Source organism: Herpailurus yagouaroundi, unplaced genomic scaffold, assembly GCF_014898765.1.
Source record: "Herpailurus yagouaroundi ecotype Mexico unplaced genomic scaffold, PumYag 200, whole genome shotgun sequence".
NCBI classification, from domain to species: Eukaryota; Metazoa; Chordata; class Mammalia; order Carnivora; family Felidae; genus Herpailurus; species Herpailurus yagouaroundi.
In genome coordinates, this window is record NW_024412431.1 from 1,816,631 (window position 1) to 1,838,186 (window position 21,556).

Below are 21,556 nucleotides of genomic sequence, written 5' to 3' on the forward strand. Positions count from 1 at the left end.
ATTGGATTTATGCAGCCAGTATTTAATTTCCAGTATTTGGTCATTTTCTCCCAGCTTTACTGAGATATAATTATATCTAACATTGTATAAAATTAAGGTATAAAATGTGCAGATTTTATACCATTGCATGGGTAAAACCTCCATCCTGGCACTTAATTACCATGTCTCTAGTGGTGAGAATATTTAAGATTCTACTCTCTTATCAATATTTAAGTATATAATATACTGCTATTAGCTATAATTATCATGATCTATACTAGATCCCCAGAATCTGTTAATTTTATAACTGAAGTTTTATATCCTTTGACCAACGTCTATTTTCCCCACTTTCCAGCCCCTGGTGGCTCTGTTTCTGTGAGTTTAACTCTTTTAGATTTTCCACATATAACACCATACAGTATTTGTCTTTCTCTGTTTGACTCATTTTATTCAGCATAATGTCCTCAAGGTTCACCCAAGTTGTCACAAAAGACAGGATTTCCTACTTGTTCATGGCTGAATAATATTTTGCTGTGTATATACTATGTTTTCTTTACCCATTCATCTGCTGACACTTAGGTTGTTTTCATAACTCGGCCATTGTGAATAATGCTGCAGTGAACATGCTAGAGCAGATATCACTACAAGATCCTGATCTTAATTCCTTTGGATCTATACCAAGAAGTGGAATTGCTGGATCATATAGTAGCTTTATTTTTAATTTTTTGAGGAACCTCCGTACTGTTTTCCATTGTAGCTGTAGCAATTTGCATCCCACCAACAGTGCACAAGAGTTCCCTTCTCTTCACACCTTTGCCAACATGTTATCTCTTCTCTTATTTTTTTTTTAAGAAATTACTTATTTTAAGTTCACCCATTTATTTTGAGAGAGAGAGAGAAAGAGAGAGAGAGAGAGAGAGAGAGAGAGAGAGCGCACATGTGCAAACAGAGGAGGGGCAGAGTGAAAGGGAAAGAGAGAGAATCCTAAGCAGTCCTTGCACGTCAGTGGGGAACCCCAGGCATAGCTTGAACTGATGAACCATGAGATCCTGACCTGAGCTGAAATCAAGAGCCAGATGTTTGACCAACTGAGCCATGCAGGTGCCCCAAGGGATGACATTCAAATGCCACCTTGTCTCATGTTGGTTTTAAATACTAGAGCAAGAACTCTATTGATTTAAAAATGAAGTTATATAGAAAAGTTAACATGTGATAAAAATAAATTGATAAGTGCATGAATATATTAAATTCATTAAATAATGGAAAGTTTGTAATTAAGTATTAACATGAAGCAGCATCTTTACCTATTAAATTATGGCTGAAATCACACTCATTTCACGGAGAATATAGATGAACCAGCATACTATTGCCTTCTCCATGACATTGTAATTTCCCATAACTCTATTTTTTAAAAAGTGTCATAATTTCAACCCATGATCCACTGATGTGAAAAAAATGTACACTGAAACCATCGTGATGAAATTGAAAATGTTGTTTATGAAATTCTAAAGTCTTGTCTATATTGATCACAGTCAGAATTGTTTACAGATTATAGACTAAAATCTGCCGTATGAAATATACAGAATGAAAATTAATCTTCAAGAAACATTCAATGACTCTTGGAAAAAATCATCACTGTTTGCATTTTTATGTAGCTTATCTGTATTTATAAATATATATTTTTATACCCACATATATAAACTGTGTTTTCACACTTAGAGTTAGAATCTGGTTTCCTGATATCACTAATTAGATAGAGATGCCCTTGCTTATATCTAAAGACAGGAATCCAAGGGCGCCTGGGTGGCTCAGTTGGTTGAGCATCCGACTTCAGCTCAGGTCATCATCTCATGGCTCCTGAGTTCGAGCCCCGCATCATGCTCTGTGCTGACAGCTCAGAGCTTGGATCCTGCTTCAGATTCTGTCTCCATCTTTCTCTCTGCCCCTACCCCGCGTGTGCTCTCTCTCTCATATAAAATAAACATAAAAAAATTTAAAGACAGGAATCCAATTAGAGAAGGATGGTGTGTCCACACATGCAAAGTATGTGAAATGGGGGTGAACATGAACAGATGGAGAGAACTGCATGGCGTGTGTGTGTGTGTGTGTGTGTGTGTGTGTGACCTCACAGGGTCAGGGATCAACTATCCTGAATTCTTTTCTTCTACAGTTTTAGTCTTTAAGGATCTACACTGTCCTGGGATCCAAATAACAATAAAAGTGTTTGTCTAATGAGGAGCTTTGGATATTGAACCCTCAGGGATGCAGAGACTGCAAATAGTCTATGACCAACTCACTCAACAGCCCTGCCCAGTCAGGAAGCAACACGTGAGGCACCTCCCAGCAATGATCCCACTTGCCTAGAAATGCGGGGCTTCACTCGATCGCTCTGTCCTTATCAGAGACAGACCTTCTGTTTCCATCATTCAAATCCAGAGAAGATGTCAAATGTCACCCAGCAATGATGTCAGCCAGGTAACAGAGAGTCCCTTAGACAATGCTTTGGACATGAGGGAAGGTGTTTACTAGAGTTGTAACCCTGCATAGCCATGAGGAGAGTCCATGCCTAAGATGACTAGTACTAAATACCCAATGGGACTCCTGCTTGAATATCATCATCTTGACATGTTATTTTGTACCTCCTCAACAATGCTAATGAGGCTCTTATTCTGCTAGCTTTCTATTCTGTCTATTTAATGGCAGGAACCATTTTGCTCATGAGCTTAAATCCTCCCCTTCACAAACATGATGACTATTATGAAATTCTCTGACACTTACTTGTATCCTTTGGTGGTGGAAGGGAGAGATACCAGCTTCATTTTAACTCCCATACATTATACAGAAGAATCTTGGTGTTATATTTGTAGCCTGGTTGTGAAGACCTAGAAAAAAGAAGTGTAGACTCAGACAGACAGAGCAGGCTATCTCCTTCATCTGCGCATTCCTTTTTATAAAAATACCACATATTTTAAATTATAAGAATGGCATAGATATTATAACAATAAATTTAATATGCTACCATTAACCCATTTCCAGAATTAACACACGTTGGCATTCTACTATATCATCTCATGTCTATTTTTGTAATTAACAGAATAATGTAAATGCAGAAGGCATTCTTTTCTTGTACCTCCCCTTATTTCCCCCTCACAGAGGAAACACCAGTGTAATGGTGTCCCCCAAGCATGCTTTCATGTTGTATGTGTGTATATGTACATGATATGTGTGTATATATTTATGGTATTTTATATGAATAATTTTATCTCTTGTTGGTTTTCATTTCTTATATTGATTCACAGATCCAATTTCTTTTAATATTTAATTTATTTTAATTGCTTTATGTCCATGCCAAATAAACATTGATATATTGATAGTCCCCCCTTTCCCCTGTAATACGATCAAGATTCTCAAAGGGAGTTTCAGCATGTAAACCCATTCCTGAAATTTGCAATTATCACACTAAGGATGTTTTCTTACTTATCTTTTTCCTCAACTTGCCCCAACCCATCCTAGGAGTGAAACATGCCAGATGCTATTGTTTATGACAGAAAAAAAAAATCACAATAGGGAATGTCACTATGAGAGTCTCATTAGCTAAACACTGTGCAGACTGATTTAAGCCTATTCATTTTTTATCATCACGACTCCATAAAGTATTCCGATAGTTCCTAATGTACACACAAGAATACCGAGATTCTAATACAGTTAAAACCTTTTCCCTATTCACAAAGCAAGTACTGGAGCCTGGATTCAGTTCAGAGTGTGTGGATCTAAGTATTATGCCAAGTGATTGATCCTCTGATGGCCACTGTGTCCCACAAGAAAAGACAATCACTATTGCGCAGGGACAAGCCTCTTAGGATGCCTGGTGCCAGTGTCATCTTATGAGTCTGTCTTCCAAAGACAAATTGCTATTATTTTTATATGTCTATGCATTTCATCCTTTCTCCCATTTAGCTTGGGCTATTTGTTGTTGTTGTTGTTGTTGTTGTTGTTGTTGTTGTTGTTTGTGATCATATGTCACCTACTGTCTTAGGGGAAGAAGATCCCTAAAGATGAGACTGATTTTGTAATTTTATTCTTATATTTCTGATTGTTTGAAGGTGTGGAATAATTCTAAAGGAATAAAGCCATGTCTTCTCTATTTCATTCTTGACACAATGTGTTAGACACTCATTGCTCATTAGAATTTTGGCTGATTAACTGAATGGAGGGAAGAAGATGAGGGAAAGAAGAAGGATGCAGGGAGAAATACACAGAGGGAAAGATTCAAATATCCATTTAGGTTCACAATATAGATAAACATTTTTCTAGAACAGCAGTTCTCAGACTTTATCATATGTCAGAATCATTGGAGACCTTGTTAAAGTAGACTGCTGATCACCCACCCTGGAGCTTTTCCTCAATAAGTCTGGAGTCCAAAAATTGCAATTTCCAACAAATTCTGCTGCTGTTGGTCCAGTGACCATACATTTTATTCTCTTGTCACCCAATATTTTATATCAACAACATGGAACCCAGAAACCAAACGGATGTATCAGAGTTTCTTCTTCTTGGATTGACCGAGGATCCAGAACTGCAGCCCATACTCTTCTGCCTATTCCTGCTCATGTACCTGGTCACCATCTTGGGAAACCTGGTCGTTATCCTGGCTGTCGTCTCTGACTCCCACCTCCACACCCCCATGTACTTCTTCCTCTCCAACCTGTCCTTTACTGACATCTGTTTAAGCACAACCATGATCCCAAAGATGCTGGTGAACATCCAGGCACAGAATCGGCACATAAGTTACACAGGCTGCATCACCCAGATCTGCTTTGTCTTGGTTTTTCTTGGTTTTGAAAATTTTCTCCTTGCAGCAATGGCCTATGACCGCTATGTTGCCATTTGTCACCCACTGAGGTACACGGTCATCATGAACCCCTGCCTCTGTGGATTGTTAATTCTACTCCCCTTGTATGTTAGCATCATGGATGCCCTCCTCCACAGTATGATGGTGTTGCAATTGTCCTTCTGCATTGACTTGGAAATCCCCCACTTTTTCTGTGAACTTGCACAGGTCATCAAGCTTGCATGTTCTGATTCCTTCATCAATACCCTCTTGGCTAATTTTATGGCTAGTACACTGAGTGGCATTTCTCTCTTTGGGATCATTTTCTCTTATACTAAAATTCTATCTTCACTTTTAAGAATGCCATCAGCTGGCAGAAATTATAAAGCCTTTTCCACCTGTGGGTCTCATCTCTTAGTTGTTTCCTTGTTCTATGGGACAGGATTAGGGGTGTACATTAGTTCTGCAGTTACTGACTCTTCCAGAAAGACTTCAGTAGCTTCAGTGATGTACACTGTGGTTCCTCAATTGATGAACCCCTTTATTTATAGCCTGCGTAACAGGGATATGAAGGAAGCCTTGAGAAGAATCGTCAGGTAGGATAACTTTTATTTAATGATTCTGTCATTATATTTGAGTCAGATTTTTAGAATGAGTCAAAGTAAAAAGTATTCTGGTGTTTCAGATCTATCACCAAGATCATCTAAAATGACTAGATAACATGATGGCCACATCAACTTGGGCTTCATATCTGATTTTGTGATGTTTGACAAGTGATTTCAAGTGTCTAAATTCAGTTCTTTGGGTCATGTTCCATAGAGGGAGAACCTGAATCCTGGGATCTTGTTATAGTGATTTGGGGGGACAGCATGTTCAGAATAAGGTGGGAGAAGATGGATAGGGCAGGCAAAAGGTATATGCAACGTCATGGTTACAGGTACAGACTAGCTTCCACCTTATCCCACAGCTAGGACCGTGAGAATCTTCCCCCAGACAGGCATACACCGTGAGGCAAGAAAGCTGGCCTTTCTTACTCCCACGCAGTAATCACTGAGAGTTGTCTCTATCAAACTCTATCTCTCTGGAGCAACATAAGAATCCACCAAACTCAGTTTTATCATCTGCAGCATCAGTGAAATCTGATTATCTCAGTGGTTTTAGGCAGTTGTGAGATATGTGAACTTGAAACTGAAAGTCTTTGGTTCTTATAATAAAAAGAACAATTTCTTTAATATTCTCAAACAAGAAAGTTAGCTATCTTTTTTCTTCTTTTAAAATATTTTTTAATATTTATTTTTGAGAGCAAGAGACAGAGTATAATTGTGGGAGGGGCAGAGAGAGAGGGAGACACAGAATCCTAAGCCAGCTCCAGTCTCTGAGCTATTAGTGCAGAGCCCAATGTGGGGCTCAAACTCACAAACTGTGTGATCATGACCTGAGCCGAAGTCGGACGCTTAACTGACTGAGCCACCCAGGCACCCCTCTTCTTCTTTTTTTTTTAAGTTTACTGTTTATTTTGAGAGAGGGAGAGAACATGAGCATGAAGGGAAGGGCAGAAAGAGAGGGAGAGAGAATCCCAAGCAGGCTCCACGCTGTCAGCACAGAGCCCCATTTGGGACTTGATCTCACAAATCATGAGATTATGACCTGAACCGAGATCAAGAACCAGAGTATTAACCAAGTGAGCCACTGAGGTTCTCCAGGAGCTATTTTTTGTACAGGGACTTCAGAGATAGGGAATGTACATGGATGGGAGAGTAGGAATTTATTTAGCTTTAGATGAAGTGGCTTCATTCAAGATCAGATGGTGGCAGCAGACACAGGTGTCATATTCAGCTTGATGCCCGGGGACAGAAAACTGTCTTTCCCTGAGCCATTTGATAATTGGTCTTTCCATGGCATCATTCAAAAGATATCCCCTTAAGTCTCATCGCTGAGAAGAGAATCATATGCTCCTTCTTAATCTAATTACTGGTGTGGGAGAAATGATTAAAATCAAAGCCTTAGACTGACTGAGGTTAATTCTTGTTGGGCAATCAACTGTCATAACTATTACAAGCACCTAATACGATGCCTGACATACTGGGGAACTCAACAGCATCTAACTGGTATCATAGTTTTTCATATCTATAGTCATAAGTTTAATAATCCTTTTGAACTCACATCTTTTTGCCACCTGTTTCTACATTTATATTTGTTTATCTTTACTGCAGCTTTTCTGGTCTGAACAATATAATCATCAATTATTGAGTAGGTAGGATAATGGGTGTTCATCTTTTTTTCTGACACTCTATTTGCTTCGATTCCTTCTCATTTATTTATTTTTTAAAAAGCCTGCTTATTTTGAGAGAGAGGGAGGGAAAGGGGCAGAGAGGGAGAGAGAGAATCCCAAGCAGGCTCTGCACTGTCAGTGTAGAACTCAACACGACGCTCCATCTCACGAACCTTGAGATCATAACCGGAGCCGAAATCAAGAGTCAGACGCTTAACCCACTGAGCCACCCAGGTGCCCCTCTTTGATGTATTAAGAATGTACCTTAGGGGCGCCTGGGTGGCGCAGTCGGTTAAGCGTCCGACTTCAGCCAGGTCACGATCTCACGGTCCGTGAGTTTGAGCCCCGCGTCAGGCTCTGGGCTGATGGCTCAGAGCCTGGAGCCTGTTTCTGATTCTGTGTCTCCCTCTCTGTCTGCCCCTCCCCCATTCATGCTCTGTCTCTCTCTGTCCCAAAAAATAAATAAACGTTGAAAAAAAATTTTTTAAAAAAGAATGTACCTTAAAAAAATAAAAGAATTATCTGTGTTTTAATTTATTTCTTTAGTTACCTCTCCATGCAGTATTTCTCACTCATCTCAGGAGGGGTCCACACAGAGATATATGACTGAGTAAAATTGATGGAATGACTGAAGTCTTAAAGAGTTGGCTGCTAAATTAGGGCTTTTATGCAAAACATTATCATGTGTTATTATGAAGAAAACAGTGTTTCTGCAGAGAAGACGTTGAGTGTAAAATAAGACAGGAGAAAAGAAGTTGGTAGCATTAGGGGCCATCACTTTTTCCACAAGTACAAAAATGTGGAGCCATCAGACAGAAGTATCTTTATGGATGTGTGTATTAGGGGAGAAGGACAGAGGTCTCCCAGGATAACCAAAGGAGTGCCATTCCTTGAGGAGGTATTGTGTCAGCCCCACAGCTGGAGGACAGCTCCCTGCCTGCTGCCCTGGTGAGTCTTCTAATGCAGAACTCTCTCCATTGACACCCACAGAACACCTGCACAGATGGATGGCCTAAGGCACTTGTCCACACTGCAGATTTCTGATCTGCCTCTGAGAACTACTGACTTTGTATCACTGGAGAGACATCGAAAGGATGAGTTTGTAAATAAGTACTTTGTAAATTTCTGATACACTCCAAAGTCTGAGAAACATGACATAAATATTAAAAGAACATGGAAGAATATATTTGTATTTCAGAATATGAAAGACCTTACTTCAATTTTACTCGTTAAAACATCGTAGAAGAAGTGGCATATAAAATACATCTATAGTTCTTAAATGGTAATATGATGAAAACATAATACCCATTACCAGGTTTAAGCATAGAATATACTTGAAGAGGGGCGCCTGGGTGGCTCAGTTGGTTAAGCATCTGACTTTGGCTCAGGTCATGATCTCGCGGTCCGTGAGTTCGAGCCCCGTGTCGGGCTCTGTGCTGACAGCTCAGAGCCTGGAGCCTGCCTCAGATTCTGTGTTTCCCTCTCTCTCTGACCCTCCCCCATTCATGCTCTGTCTCTCTCTGTCTCAAAAATAAATAAACGTTAAAAAAATGTTTTTAGGGGCGCCTGGGTGGCGCAGTCGGTTAAGCGTCCGACTTCAGCCAGGTCACGATCTCGCGGTCCGTGAGTTCGAGCCCCGCGTCGGGCTCTGGGCTGACGGCTCAGAGCCTGGAGCCTGTTTCCGATTCTGTGTCTCCCTCTCTGTCTGCCCCTCCCCCGTTCATGCTCTGTCGCTCTCTGTCCCAAAAATAAATAAACGTTGAAAAAAATTAAAAAAAAAATGTTTTTAAAAAGAAAAAGAATATACTCGAAGAGTTTCCAAGTCACATCACCTTTCCCATCCCAGAGGTAACCACTATTCTGAATTCTATATGCACCATTTCTTTAATGTTTTAGTCCATTGAATTCTATGAAATTGCCTGTATTTTGTCATGTTTCCTCTACACACAGACATATTCATAGGATTCAACTGCGTCTTTCTATCACCCTGTATATATCCCTATACTATTTGTTAACTATATTCTACAAATAAATTTGCCTCTTTTTGAACTTATTAAAAGTTTAGTCTTTAAGTTTGAATTCTGTGTCTTATTTTTTGCATCATTTTGCCATTGGGTTTCAAACCTTTTGTGGGGTATAGCACTAATTTATTCACTTTCTATATCATATAATTTGACATTGTGAAGGATGATATCACAAAATAGTAGTCCATTCCTACATGGATGGAACATTTGGTAGCTTGTTTTCCACTATTATGAATACCACAGTTTGAATAATCTCATACGTATCTCCTGGCAAAAACGAGGGAAAGTTTTATACTAGGAACCAAGTTATTGGATATAAGGGCCTATTTTCCTTTGGGTGGTTCAAACAAGTTTTTCAAAGTGGTTGAGTCAATTTTAATTCTCATATGATGTTTCTTGAGATCCACATCACTTCCCAACACGACTCTAACAATCTAGTGGTTGTAAAACATTATCTCAATAATTTAGATTTCTCTTGTTCTGAGAGAGAGTATCTTGTCACTTATTATGGGCCATTTATTTTTCCTCTTCTGTGAAATATCTATTTATAGTATTTCTATTGAGCTACCTATTTTTTCTTATTAGTTCATAGGAGTTTTTATTTAATTGAGATGGTAAATTGTTCTTAGTTACATACATTGAAAATTTCTTTCAAAAACTTTGTACTTTATTTTGTAAATAAGTTGCAATGTGTTTTGGATGAACATAAATGCTTAGTTTTACTACTGTTGAATTTGTCAATGTTTTCTTGAGTGGTCTGTTCTCAATAGTCTTGTTTCTATAACCCATACTTACCTCAAAATAAAGGATTTATAGCTTTGGCTTGTACATTTGAGGCATGAACCCACCTGGAGTTTGACCTTGACTATGATGTGACATCGGTAGCTAAATTCATTTTATGTCCCTATACCTTTTAATTAGTTCATTCATTCACTGTAATCCCACTTCTTCAATAAAAAAAAGTTGCCTGTTCATATCTGGGCTCTTGCTTCTGATCACTTGTCTCTGTCAATGTCTTAATAATTGTCTCATAACATGGGGTGCCTGAGTGGCTGAGTCAGTTAATGTCCGACTCTTGATCTCAGCTCAGGTCTTGATCTAGGTTGTGAGTTCCAGCCTCACTTTGGGCTTTGTGTTGGGCATGAAGCCTACTTTAAAAAAAATTGTGTCCTGGGGCGCCTGGGTGGCGCAGTCGGTTAAGCGTCCGACTTCAACCAGGTCACGATCTCACGGTCCGTGAGTTCAAGCCCCGCGTCAGGCTCTGGGCTGATGGCTCGGAGCCTGGAGCCTGTTTCCGATTCTGTGTCTCCCTCTCTCTCTGCCCCTCCCCCATTCATGCTCTGTCTCTCTCTGTCCCAAAAATAAATAAACGTTGAAAAAAAAAAATTGTGTCCTAACAGCTAAAATAAAATTTCTTGTCCCCAACAAATAAACAGTCCCCAAATCTTATGATTACATCCTCAGAGCCATATGGCATCACAGATTGACTGCTACTCTGATAATTTGTAATTTAGTGCAACAATATGGATAGCCAAGAACCATAATTTTAACCCATGGTCCTTGATGTGAAAAAAAAAAGTGTATTTAAGCCATTAATATTGAATTGGGAAAAGTTGGTAATGAAATTTTATAAAGAGAACAAATGTCTGTTACACTTGAGTACATAGACTATATCAGCAACTGCTAAATATAATATACACAGGTGAAATCAGCACTCAATGAGCCATACATAACATTAGCCCTTAGTGTTTCCATTTTTAGGGCATATTTCCTACATTATCACATGTATTAATCCAGGTAATATTTATCTATCCATGGAAGGAAATTATATGTTTTTAGCTCAAATGTAGTATGTGTAAGTCTTCTTGAGGTTATTTTTTTTATTTTTTTTATTTTTAATTTGTTTAACGTTTTTTTTAATTTTTGAGACAGAGACAGAGCATGAATGGGGGAGGGGCAGAGAGAGAGGGAGACACAGAATAGGAAGCAGGCTCTAGGCTCTGAGCCATCAGCCCAGAGCCCGACGCGGGGCTCGAACTCACGGAGTGTGAGATCGTGACCTGAGCTGAAGTCGGCCGCTTAACCGACTGAGCCACCCAGGCGCCCCTTGAGGTTGTTATTAAAACAGGGTTGAATTTAAACATACCTTAGGGGTTCCTGGGTGGCTCAGTCAGTTAAGCATCTGATCTTTGTTTCAGTTCAGGTCATGATCTCATGGTTTGTGAGACGGAGCCCTGTGTCAGGCTGTCCCCAGCACAGAGCCTGCTTGGGATTCTCTCTCCCTCTCTTTCTGCCCCTCCCCCACCTTTCAAAGTAAATAAATAAACATGAAAAAAACAAATAAACAGACCTTTAAAAAAGACTAGAATCTAATAACAGAAGGAAGATGTGTTTGGGTGTGTAGGTGACTTGAAATGGATGTGAGCCAAGAACTGTGGAGGAAGAAGATAGCATATGTTTGACCACTCAGAGTGAGAGCATCAGACAAAACAGAGTTCATCTCTGAGCCTCAATCCTCCAGGATTTGTGCTGCCCTGTGATCACATGAGAGTAAAAGAGTTTGGCTAATGAGGAGCTTTGGATATTGAACCCCCAAAGGAGAAACAGACTGCAAATAGTCTGCCTGTGACCACCCCACTCAACAGCCACACCCACCTGGGGCTAGTCTCAGGGTCCATTATTTCTGCAGGGGAGTCCAGTGCTTCACTATCTTTCTGTGCTCAATGAGAACAGGGCTTTCGTTTTTCTTCTTCACACCCAAGGAAGAACTGAATGTTATTCCTTACTGTTGACACCCAGGTAATCTCAAGTCCCCTACTTTATGTTTTACAATAAGGACAGTTCTTTGTTTACAGGTCCATTTGGCGATTTTGAGATGAGAACACACAGAAGATGAGGGGAATTGGGCCACCTCTGAGGTGCCTCCCTAATGGTCCATCAATCTTCTCCTCCACCTGTTTGATTGCACCTTTGCACCAATGCTTGACCATCTCTCATCCTGCTAATCACCTACTCCGATCCTAAAGTCCTGGTACTTTTTCCATTCTCAAGAGCAATCTACTTTTGCTCAATTTTGAATACAATTCTAGAATTCTCTAACATTTTTAAAAATTTCTTCGGCATAGCACAGAGATGTATGGCCAGCCTCTCCTTTCCTTTCCACTCCTGGCTCATGATACTCCTTTCTAGAAGAGATCTTTGGTTTTGACACTGTTTCCCGGTTGTAAGTATTCTGAGAAAGAGGAGGTAGAGAATGAGGCAGATCCCAAAACTACACCACAGCCTACCTGTTTCTTTTTAGTAATCTATGAAATATTTAAAAGACAAAAGAGCATAGAATAATAAAACAAATAAGCATGTACCCATGCTTCAAGATTTAGTAAGACTTGATTACTTTGCCACCAGAGTTCTTTTTTTATTTAAATTCCAGTTAGTTAACATACAGTGTAATATTCGTTTCAGGTGTACAATTTAGTGATTCAACACTTTCATACCACACCTGGTGCTCATCACAAGAACACTCCTTTATCCCCACCCCCTATTTCACTCACCACCACCCCCACCTCCCCTCTTGTAACCATCAGTTTGTTCACCATAGTTAAGAGTCTGTTTCTTATTCTCTCTCTTTCTCTTATTTTTTTTCCTTTGCCCATTTGTTTTGTTTCTTAAATTCCACATGAATAAAATCATACGGCATTTGTCTTTTTCTGACTGACTTATTTCACTTAGCATAATACCCTCTAGCTCCATCCATGTTGTTGCAAGTGGCAAACTTCATTCTTTTGTTATGTCTGATTAAATATTCCATTGTAGGCATATACACCACCTCTTCTTTCTTCATTCATCAATTGATGGATATTTGAGCTGCTTCCATATTTTGGCTATTGTAGATAATGCTGCTATAAACAAAGGGAGTGTGTGTTCCTTTGAATTAGTGTTATTGTATTCTTTGGGTAAATACCCAGTAGCTCCATTGCTGTATCATACGGTAGTTCTATTTTAAATTTTGAGGAACATCCATACTATTTTTCACACAGAGTTCTTTTCTTGAATAACAAAATAACATGGAACAAACTAGTGTTTATCAGAGGGATGTGGCAGGGGGTTGGGGGCACTGTGTGAAATAGGTGAGGAAGATTAAGAGTACACTTATCGTGATGAGCACGGAGTAATGTGTAGAATTGTTGAATCACTAAATTGTACACCTGAAACTAATACAACACTGTATGTTAACTATACTGGAATAAAAACAAAACAAAAAAAAAACCTTTAAAAGGTAACAAAATAACATAAATAAAGACAGCATACCCTTTCTGTTCCCCTCCATTCCCAGAGGCAACCACAGTCTTGAATTTGGTTGTTCTCCACATGTTATTTAAATTGTTTACACATTGTGTGTGTGTGGGGGGGGGTGTATAAAAGGCAACAATAAAATGCTTCTCAGCTGGAAAAAAGTTAAATTGTGATGTAATAAGACATTAGAATAAAGTAAGATAGTTAAAGTTAATAAACCAGAGAAAAAAGTACCAAGACCTTAAATGTATTATTTTTAAAAGCAAACTGTAGTGGTGCCGGGGTGGCTCAGTCGGTTGAGCATCTGACTCTTGGTTTTGGCTGAGGTTGTGATTTCAGGGTCATGGAACTGAGCCCTGCATCAGTCTCTGTGCTGAGCAGGGAGACTTCTTGGGGGTTCTTTCTCTCTCTCTCTCTCTCTCTCTCTCTCCCTCTCCCTCTCTGCCTCTCTCTCCCACTCATGCACATGTGCTCTCTCGCTCTAAAATAAAATTTTAAAAACTTCCTAAAAAATAAACAAAAGTCAAACGCAATATGTCAGGTTTAAAATGCAAAACAAAAGCTTATGTATTTTTTTTTCAACGTTTATTTATTTTTGGGACAGAGAGAGACAGAGCATGAACGGGGGAGGGGCAGAGAGAGAGGGAGACACAGAATCGGAAACAGGCTCCAGGCTCTGAGCCATCAGCCCAGAGCCTGACGCGGGGCTCGAACTCCCGGACCGCGAGATCGTGACCTGGCTGAAGTCGGACGCTTAACCGACTGCGCCACCCAGGCGCCCCTGTATTTTTATTCAAATATTAAAACCACAAGGGAATAATGAATTCTAAGTTCAATATGGTGATGCCCTTGGGCAAGAAAGTTATTGAGGACATGGGAAAATAAATATGTATTAATTTAATTCTTAAAAATATTTACTAAAATATGGCAATACATTTTAATTTAGTGGTCCTTAGTGGTGGATACCCAGGACTTTGTTTTCTCTATACTTTTTGTATACTTGAAATGTTTTATAATAAGAAATTAAAGTTTTAAGATCAGTGTTATTTAAAACACTTAAATTGTATCATGATATAGGTCTTGTTAGGAAAATTACTTTCTCTTTGGAGTTTTTATTATTTGTGTTGATACATCTGGGTCTAATTTATTCATTTTATTTGCTATACATTTTATCATGTCTATGAGAAATGAGCATTAGCCATTGATGTCCATTCAGATTGTTCACCTCTGTTTCCCTACGTAAGCAATTACTCCACAAAGAGATTCAACACATCCATTTTTCCCTGAATCTTATGGTTGTCATGCTAAAGATATCCTTTGTTTCTCCTCTCTTCCTACACTTTGTCCCACCTATCACTTCCCTTTTATAATGAATCATGCCAAGTGGTACACTTGTGTCTGTGACAGAACCAAATCACAATAGGAAGTATTAAAAGTGTCTCATATATCAAACACTGTGCTTGGTGATTTGGTCTACTCATTACTAATTCTTGCAACATTCCCATAAGGTTTTACAGTGTCTCACATTATCCAAATGAGACCAAGTCTTCTCACACAGTTGAAAAAACAAAATGCCCTTCTTTACAAAGCAAGTACTGGAGACAGAATTAAACTTAGATGTGTCCGAATTGAAATACCGATGGATGCTCTCGGTTGCTTGTTTTTATGACTCCATGCTAAGGGCTCATATTTTCTCATTGGTGAGACAGAGATTACCTAGGACCATTCAGTTCTAAACATTAGTATGTTAATGGACTGTTCACAGAAGAAAACTTTTTAGACTTTTTCTAAAACTTTGGTTCATAAGAGTATCTAGCAGATCCATTGATGCACCCAGGACATAGCCAATTATGTCTTGTCTGTTTGAGGCAGTCCAATAACATCATTCTCAGGAACTCACTGTAATACAGGAAATAGGAGTGTCATTGAGTTCTTCCTGATACATAAACTAAGGATTCCTTTGGAAATGACTGGCCAAGGCTGCCTGACCCAGACCTTTATGGGGCCTAAAAGGCATAGAAAGAGGATGATCTAAATTTCTATCATTGATTTTCAACATTTCTTTCCTTAAAATTATCTGTTTTACAATAGAGACAGAGTTGTCATTTTTCAAAAAGCAACAATCAATTAAACTGCTGAGTAGGAAGGGATTAATTTTTTCTATAAACTACCATAAAAAGAGGGAATGTTTTCATTCTTATGTGGATCCTGAGAAACTTAACAGAAGACCATGGGGGAGGGGAAGAAAAAAAAAAAAGAGGTTAGAGTGGGAGAGAGCCAAAGCATAAGAGACTCTTAAAAACTGAGAACAAACTGAGGGTTGATGGGGGGTGGGAGGGAGAGGAGGGTGGGTGATGGGCATTGAGGAGGGCACCTGTTGGGATGCGCACTGGGTGTTGTATGGAAACCAATTTGACAATAAATTTCATATTTAAACAAAAAAAAAGAGGGAAATGCGGGGTGCCTGGGAGGTCCATAAACTACCATAAAAAGAGGAAAACGAAAGAAGGCACTGATCTCAAGAAGGTACCTTGGAAAGGAAAACAGTCAAAGTTGATTTAGAAGAAATTTCTTATTAATGAAGATAATAATCACACTTGTTATTCTAAAATTTGAATTTGTTTATAGTCTTTTCCCATTGTTTTGCATATAAAAATGTGACTGGCAATTAAGGAGTGTACATGTATTTATTTCATATGCTGTTGCTCTGTGTGTGTGTGTATGTGTGTGTGTGTGTGTGTGTGTGTGTGTGTGTGCGCGTCCCTGTCCCTGGTGGGGGACGGTAAGTCATTCCTAAAACTAAGCTCCCATTTATATTGATTAAACTTTTTAAGTCCCACCAGCAAGGGGTTTGAGGTATCCAGATATACCTTTCTTGATTTCCTTTTCCCCTCTTAGAGCTAACTTGACAATCTGCTTCCTCTTCTCACTACTGCAGCAACACTCCTGTCAAACATCCTGAACATTAGTGCCCGTAGATTTTACCTTTCTCATCCCAGGATTCTGCTTTTAACATACTAACAAATTGTTGTTTTTACCTTTTTTCTCTCTCTTTCAAGGCCCCCGTGCATTTCCTCCTTCATCCAATTCCTCAGTTTGGGGGGAAAAAACAGAGATGTGTTATGTATCACCTTATAAGAATGTTTTTTTTTTTTTTTAACATTTTTAACGTTTGTTTGTTTGTTTGTTTGTTTGTTTGTTTTGAGAGACAGAAAGCACACAGGCAATGCAGGGGAGGCTCTGAGAGAGAGGGAAAGAGAATCCCAAGCAGGCTCTGCATTGTCAGAGCAGAGCCTGACTTGGAGCTCGATCCTGAAAACCATGAGATCATGACCTGAGCTGAGATCAAGAGTTGGATATTTGGAGCGCCTGGGCAGCTCAGTTGGTTAGACGTCTGAGTCTTGATTTCAGCTCAGGTCACGATCTCACAGTTTGTGAATTTGAGCCCCGCGTTGGGCTCTGCACTGACAGCAAGGAGCCTGCTTGGGATTCTCTTTCTCTCCTCTCTCTCTCTGTCCCTCCGCTGCTCTCACTCTCTCTTGCTCTCTCAAAATAAATAAACTTAAAAAAAAAAAAAAAGAGTCAGACACTTAACTGAATGAGCCACCCAGGCACCCTGCGAGTGTTCAAATACTCTAATATTAGGAGAAAAGTGAATCCTATTAAAATAATAACCATAACAGCTTAAAGCACCAGGAAAGCACTTGCAGTCTTATGCCAGTGGAAACTTCCAAAAGGCAAGCGATGAAGTCTGATCAATGCTTTAGGACACCTAAATCTGCACTAGTCAGAGATTGCATCATATGGTGTTATGAGTTCAGCTCCAAAGTCTGGAAGCCCGAGTTCAATTCGATTCATGTCAGGATTTTCTAAAATAAGGCATCACTGGGGTGCCTGGGTGGTTCAGTCAGTTGACCATCTGACTTCAGCTGAGGTCATGATCTCACATTTTGTGAGTTCAAGCCCCACGGCAGGCTCTCTGCTGTCAGCACAGAGCCTGCTTCAGATCCTTTGTCCTCCTGTCTCTTTGCTCCTTCCCCACTCGTTCTCTCTAAATAAACAAACTTTAAAATAAAGCATCCTTGTTATGTGTCCTCTCTGTTATGTGTTGTCTCACCTGTATTTTTCCCATCAGACTTATCAAGAACATGGAACCAGAAAACCAAACAAGTGTAACAGAATTCCTCCTCCTGGGTCTCTCAGAAAATCCAGAATGGCAGCCTCTTCTCTTTGGGCTATTCCTGGCCATGTATCTGACCACTGTGCTTGGGAACCTACTCATCATCCTGACTATCAGCTCTGACTCCCATCTCCATACACCCATGTACTTCTTCCTCTCCCACCTGGCCTTCACTGACATCTGTTTCAGCACCACCACCATCCCCAAGATGCTTGTGAACATCCAAAGACAGAGCAAATCTATCAGTTACACAGGCTGCCTCACCCAGGTCTGCTTCGTCCTGTTTTTTGCAGGCTTGGAAAACTTTCTCCTTGCAGCAATGGCTTATGACCGGTATGTGGCCATCTGCCATCCACTGAGGTACACAGTCATCATGAAACCCCACCTCTGTGGCCTGCTGATTCTACTCTCCCTGAGCATCAGCATTGCAGACGCCCTACTCCACAGTCTGATGGTGCTGCGACTCTCCTTCTGTGCAGACCTGGAAATTGCTCATTTCTTCTGTGAACTTGCTCAGGTCATCAAGCTCGCCTGTTCTGATACCCTCATCAATAACATCCTGGTGTATTTAGTGACTAGCATTTTGGGTGGTATTCCTTTCCTTGGGATTATTTTCTCTTATGCTCAAATTGTCTCTTCCATTCTGAGAATGCCATCAGCTGGGGGGAAACATAAAGCCTTTTCCACCTGTGGGTCTCATCTCTCCGTGGTTTCCTTGTTCTATGGGACAGCTTTTGGGGTGTACATTAGTTCTGCAGTTACTCATTCTTCCAAGGATACTGCAGTAGCCTCCGTGATGTATACCGTGGTCCCTCAAATGTTGAACCCTTTTATCTATAGCCTGAGGAACAAGGACACGAAGGGAGCCTTGAGGAAACTGATCTGAGAAACATCTCCTTTTTTATTATTGTGTTACCACCTGTCTTGGTCTTGGGCTTCTAGGGTGAGCCAAAGTGCAGGAATATTGGGAGAGTCAGATTGTCTGACCCTTCCTTAAGTTCTTAAGTTTCAGTGGTTAAATACCATAAGAGTAGCTCAAGTTAGTTTGAAAAACAACTTTTGTTTTCTTTAACTTTGGTATCTTTGAAAATTTATGTGGACACTCTGAGCTTGATTTTTTTTTTTTTTTCGGAACCATCAAAGCAGATGGTAATAATTCCATTCCATTCCATTGTATATCAAATCATTATGTGCACCTTAAGCATATAATTTTAAAAGGAGGTAGAGAGAAAAGCATAGATTTCTTAGTCTCTCAGTGTGAGATAATCAGCCTATGTGAATTTAGGAAAGAGAAGGAATTTGGCAAATTAAGGTCTCCTTTCCTTTACCAATTATCCTGATAATCTTCTATAACAAGAACTCCAATGGTGCCAGCTTCCTGCTAACCAATTTGTTTAAATATTCTGAGTCCTACAAGCTAAAGGCTTTTGTTGAATGACACCATCCTTCCCCTGCAAAAGCACATTGTCATAAATTGTCCAATGCTTCTGTCCTCAATAAATCTTCACATGTGTGCAGGTTTCATTGGTTCTGCTTTTCAGTCTGTGCCAGAACCACACCATTTTAGTTACTGTGTCTCCATAATTAATCTTGATAGACATGAAAGCAATTACTCTGTTCTTCTCTCTCATCAAGTCAAATATTCTTTCTCCACTGCTCTTTCATATAAATTTTAAAATCAGTCCCTCAATGCAAACTGGTGCAGCCGCTCTGGAAAACAGTGTGGAGGTTCCTCAGAAAATTAAAAATAGACCTACCCTATGACCCAGCAATAGCACTGCTAGGAATTTATCCAAGGGATACAGGAGTACTGATGCATAGGGGCACTTGGACCCCAATGTTCATAGCAGCACTCTCAACAATAGCCAAATTGTGGAAAGAGCCTAAATGTCCATCAACTGATGAATGGATAAAGAAATTGTGGTTTATATACACAATGGAGTACTACATGGCAATGAGAAAGAACGAAATATGGCCCTTTGTAGCAACGTGGATGGAAATGGAGAGTGTGATGCTAAGTGAAATAAGCCATACAGAGAAAGACAGATACCATATGGTTTCACTCTTATGTAGATCCTGAGAAACTTAACAGAAACCCATGGGGGAGGGGAAGAAAAAAAAAAAAAGAGGTTAGAGTGGGAGAGAGCCAAAGCATAAGAGACTCTTAAAAACTGAGAACAAACTGAGGGTTGATGGGGGGTGGGAGGGAGGGGAGGGTGGGTGATGGGTATTGAGGAGGGCACCTTTTGGGATGAGCACTCAGTGTTGTATGGAAACCAATTTGACAATAAATTTCATATATTGAAAAAAAAATGAAAAATAAAAGTATAAAGTATAATTAGAAAAAAAATCAGTCCCTCAAATACAGTAACATCTCAGAATTTCCATTTAATCTATAAAGGTATTTAAGGCAAATTGACATTTCTTTTACATTTATTTATTTTGAGAGAGACAGAGCGAACAAGGGAAGGGTAGAGAGAGAGGGAGAGAGAGAAAATCCCAAGCAGGCTCTGCATTATGAGTGCAGAGTCCAAAGCAGGGCTCAAACTCATGAACCATAAGATCATGACCTGAGCCAAAACCAAGAGCCAGCCACTTAATCCACGGAGCCATCCTGGTGCCCTACACATTGACATTTCTATGCTATTGTATATATCTATCTGAAAATAGAGTGTTCTTTCTATTTATTTGGGTCTTCTTTATGACTATTTTTAATTTTTTTGAAGACCTGCTATACTGTTTTCCATAGCAGCTGTACCAGTTTATATTCCCATAAATAGTGTAAAATGGTTGCCTTTTCTCCATGTACTGCTGGTATTTATTGTCTAGTCTTTTTTAGTCATAGCCATCTTAACAGGTATAAAGTGATATCTCATTGAGGTTTGTATTTGCATTTCCCTATGTTTAGTGATGTTGGGAACCTTTTTATGTACATTTTGGCAATTTCTATGTCTTTTTTTTAAAAAAGCTGTAAATGTTGAATCACTAAATTATACACCTGAAACTAATATTACACTGTATGCTAACGAACTGGAATTTAAATAAAAAATAGGGGCGCCTGGGTGGCTGAGTTGGTTAAGCATCCGACTTCAGCTCAGGTCACGATCTCATGGTTTGTGAGTTCGAGCCCCGTGTCAGGCTCTGTGCTGACAGCTCAGAGCCTGGAGCCTCCTTTGGATTCTGTGTCTCCCTGTCTCTCTCTCTCTGTCCCTCCCCCACTTGTGCTCTCTCGCTCTCTTTCAAAAGTAAATAAACATTAAAATTAATTAATTAATTAAAAAGCTGTCTATTTGGGTCCTTTGCCTATTTTAAATCAGATTATCTGTATTTTTGCCATTCAGTTGTATGAGTTCCTTATATAGTGGGGATACCAACCCCTTATTGGATACGAGCTTTGCAGATTTTCTTGGATTCCACAAGTTGCCTTTTCATTTTGTTGATTGTTTCCTTTCCTGTGTAGAGTCTTTTAAGTCTGATATAGTCTGACATGTTTGTTTTTGCTTTGTTGCCTTTGCTTTTGGTGTCAAGTCCAAAAAATCATCATCAAGACCAACATCAGTGAGATTATCCTCCACATTTTCTCCTAAGAGCTTTACAGTTTCAGATCTTCCGTGTAAGTTTTTGATCCATTCTGAATTGACTTTTGTGAGTGGTGTAAGATTGGGACCCAGTTTCATTCTTTAATCCTCATTACCCAGAAGAGTTAGTATCCACTCACCTGTTTACATAAATCAGCAGAACTGCTTGGCTCCAGCCCACCTACCAATTATGGTTTTTTTGTTTGTTTATTTGTGGTACGTGGGAAGCTTTATCATTTTTTGACCTCAGCTAAGTCTTTGTATTTCCCTATTATTCATGTGTTTCAAGTTCATTAGTGTTAATATGGGGAAGAGTGATATTACAAGGCCATCTTGTCATAACTTTATTTTCGAAAATTATATTTTAAAATTAAAGAAAATTCCTTTAGAGGGTGTTAA

The 21,556-nt window shown here is 39.5% G+C and overlaps 2 protein-coding genes across 2 annotated transcripts; both read left to right on the forward strand.

The window, feature by feature from the left end:
- The first annotated feature begins 4,489 nt into the window (after positions 1–4,489).
- On the forward strand, positions 4,490–10,208 carry LOC121013854 (olfactory receptor 7G2-like). Its single transcript, XM_040449660.1, has 2 exons — positions 4,490–5,401; positions 10,197–10,208. The coding sequence occupies exons 1-2, from the start codon at positions 4,490–4,492 to the stop codon at positions 10,206–10,208; spliced, it is 924 nt and encodes a 307-aa protein (XP_040305594.1).
- Positions 10,209–17,547: 7,339 nt separating this feature from the next.
- Positions 17,548–18,465, forward strand: LOC121013855 (olfactory receptor 7G2-like). Its single transcript, XM_040449661.1, has one exon. The coding sequence runs from the start codon at positions 17,548–17,550 to the stop codon at positions 18,463–18,465; it is 918 nt and encodes a 305-aa protein (XP_040305595.1).
- The last annotated feature ends 3,091 nt before the right edge of the window (positions 18,466–21,556 follow it).

Coding starts and splice junctions, on each gene's coding strand:
- LOC121013854 (XM_040449660.1), top strand. CDS start 4,490: ATGGAACCCAGAAACCAAACGGATGTATCAGAGTTTCTTCTTCTTGGA.
- LOC121013855 (XM_040449661.1), top strand. CDS start 17,548: ATGGAACCAGAAAACCAAACAAGTGTAACAGAATTCCTCCTCCTGGGT.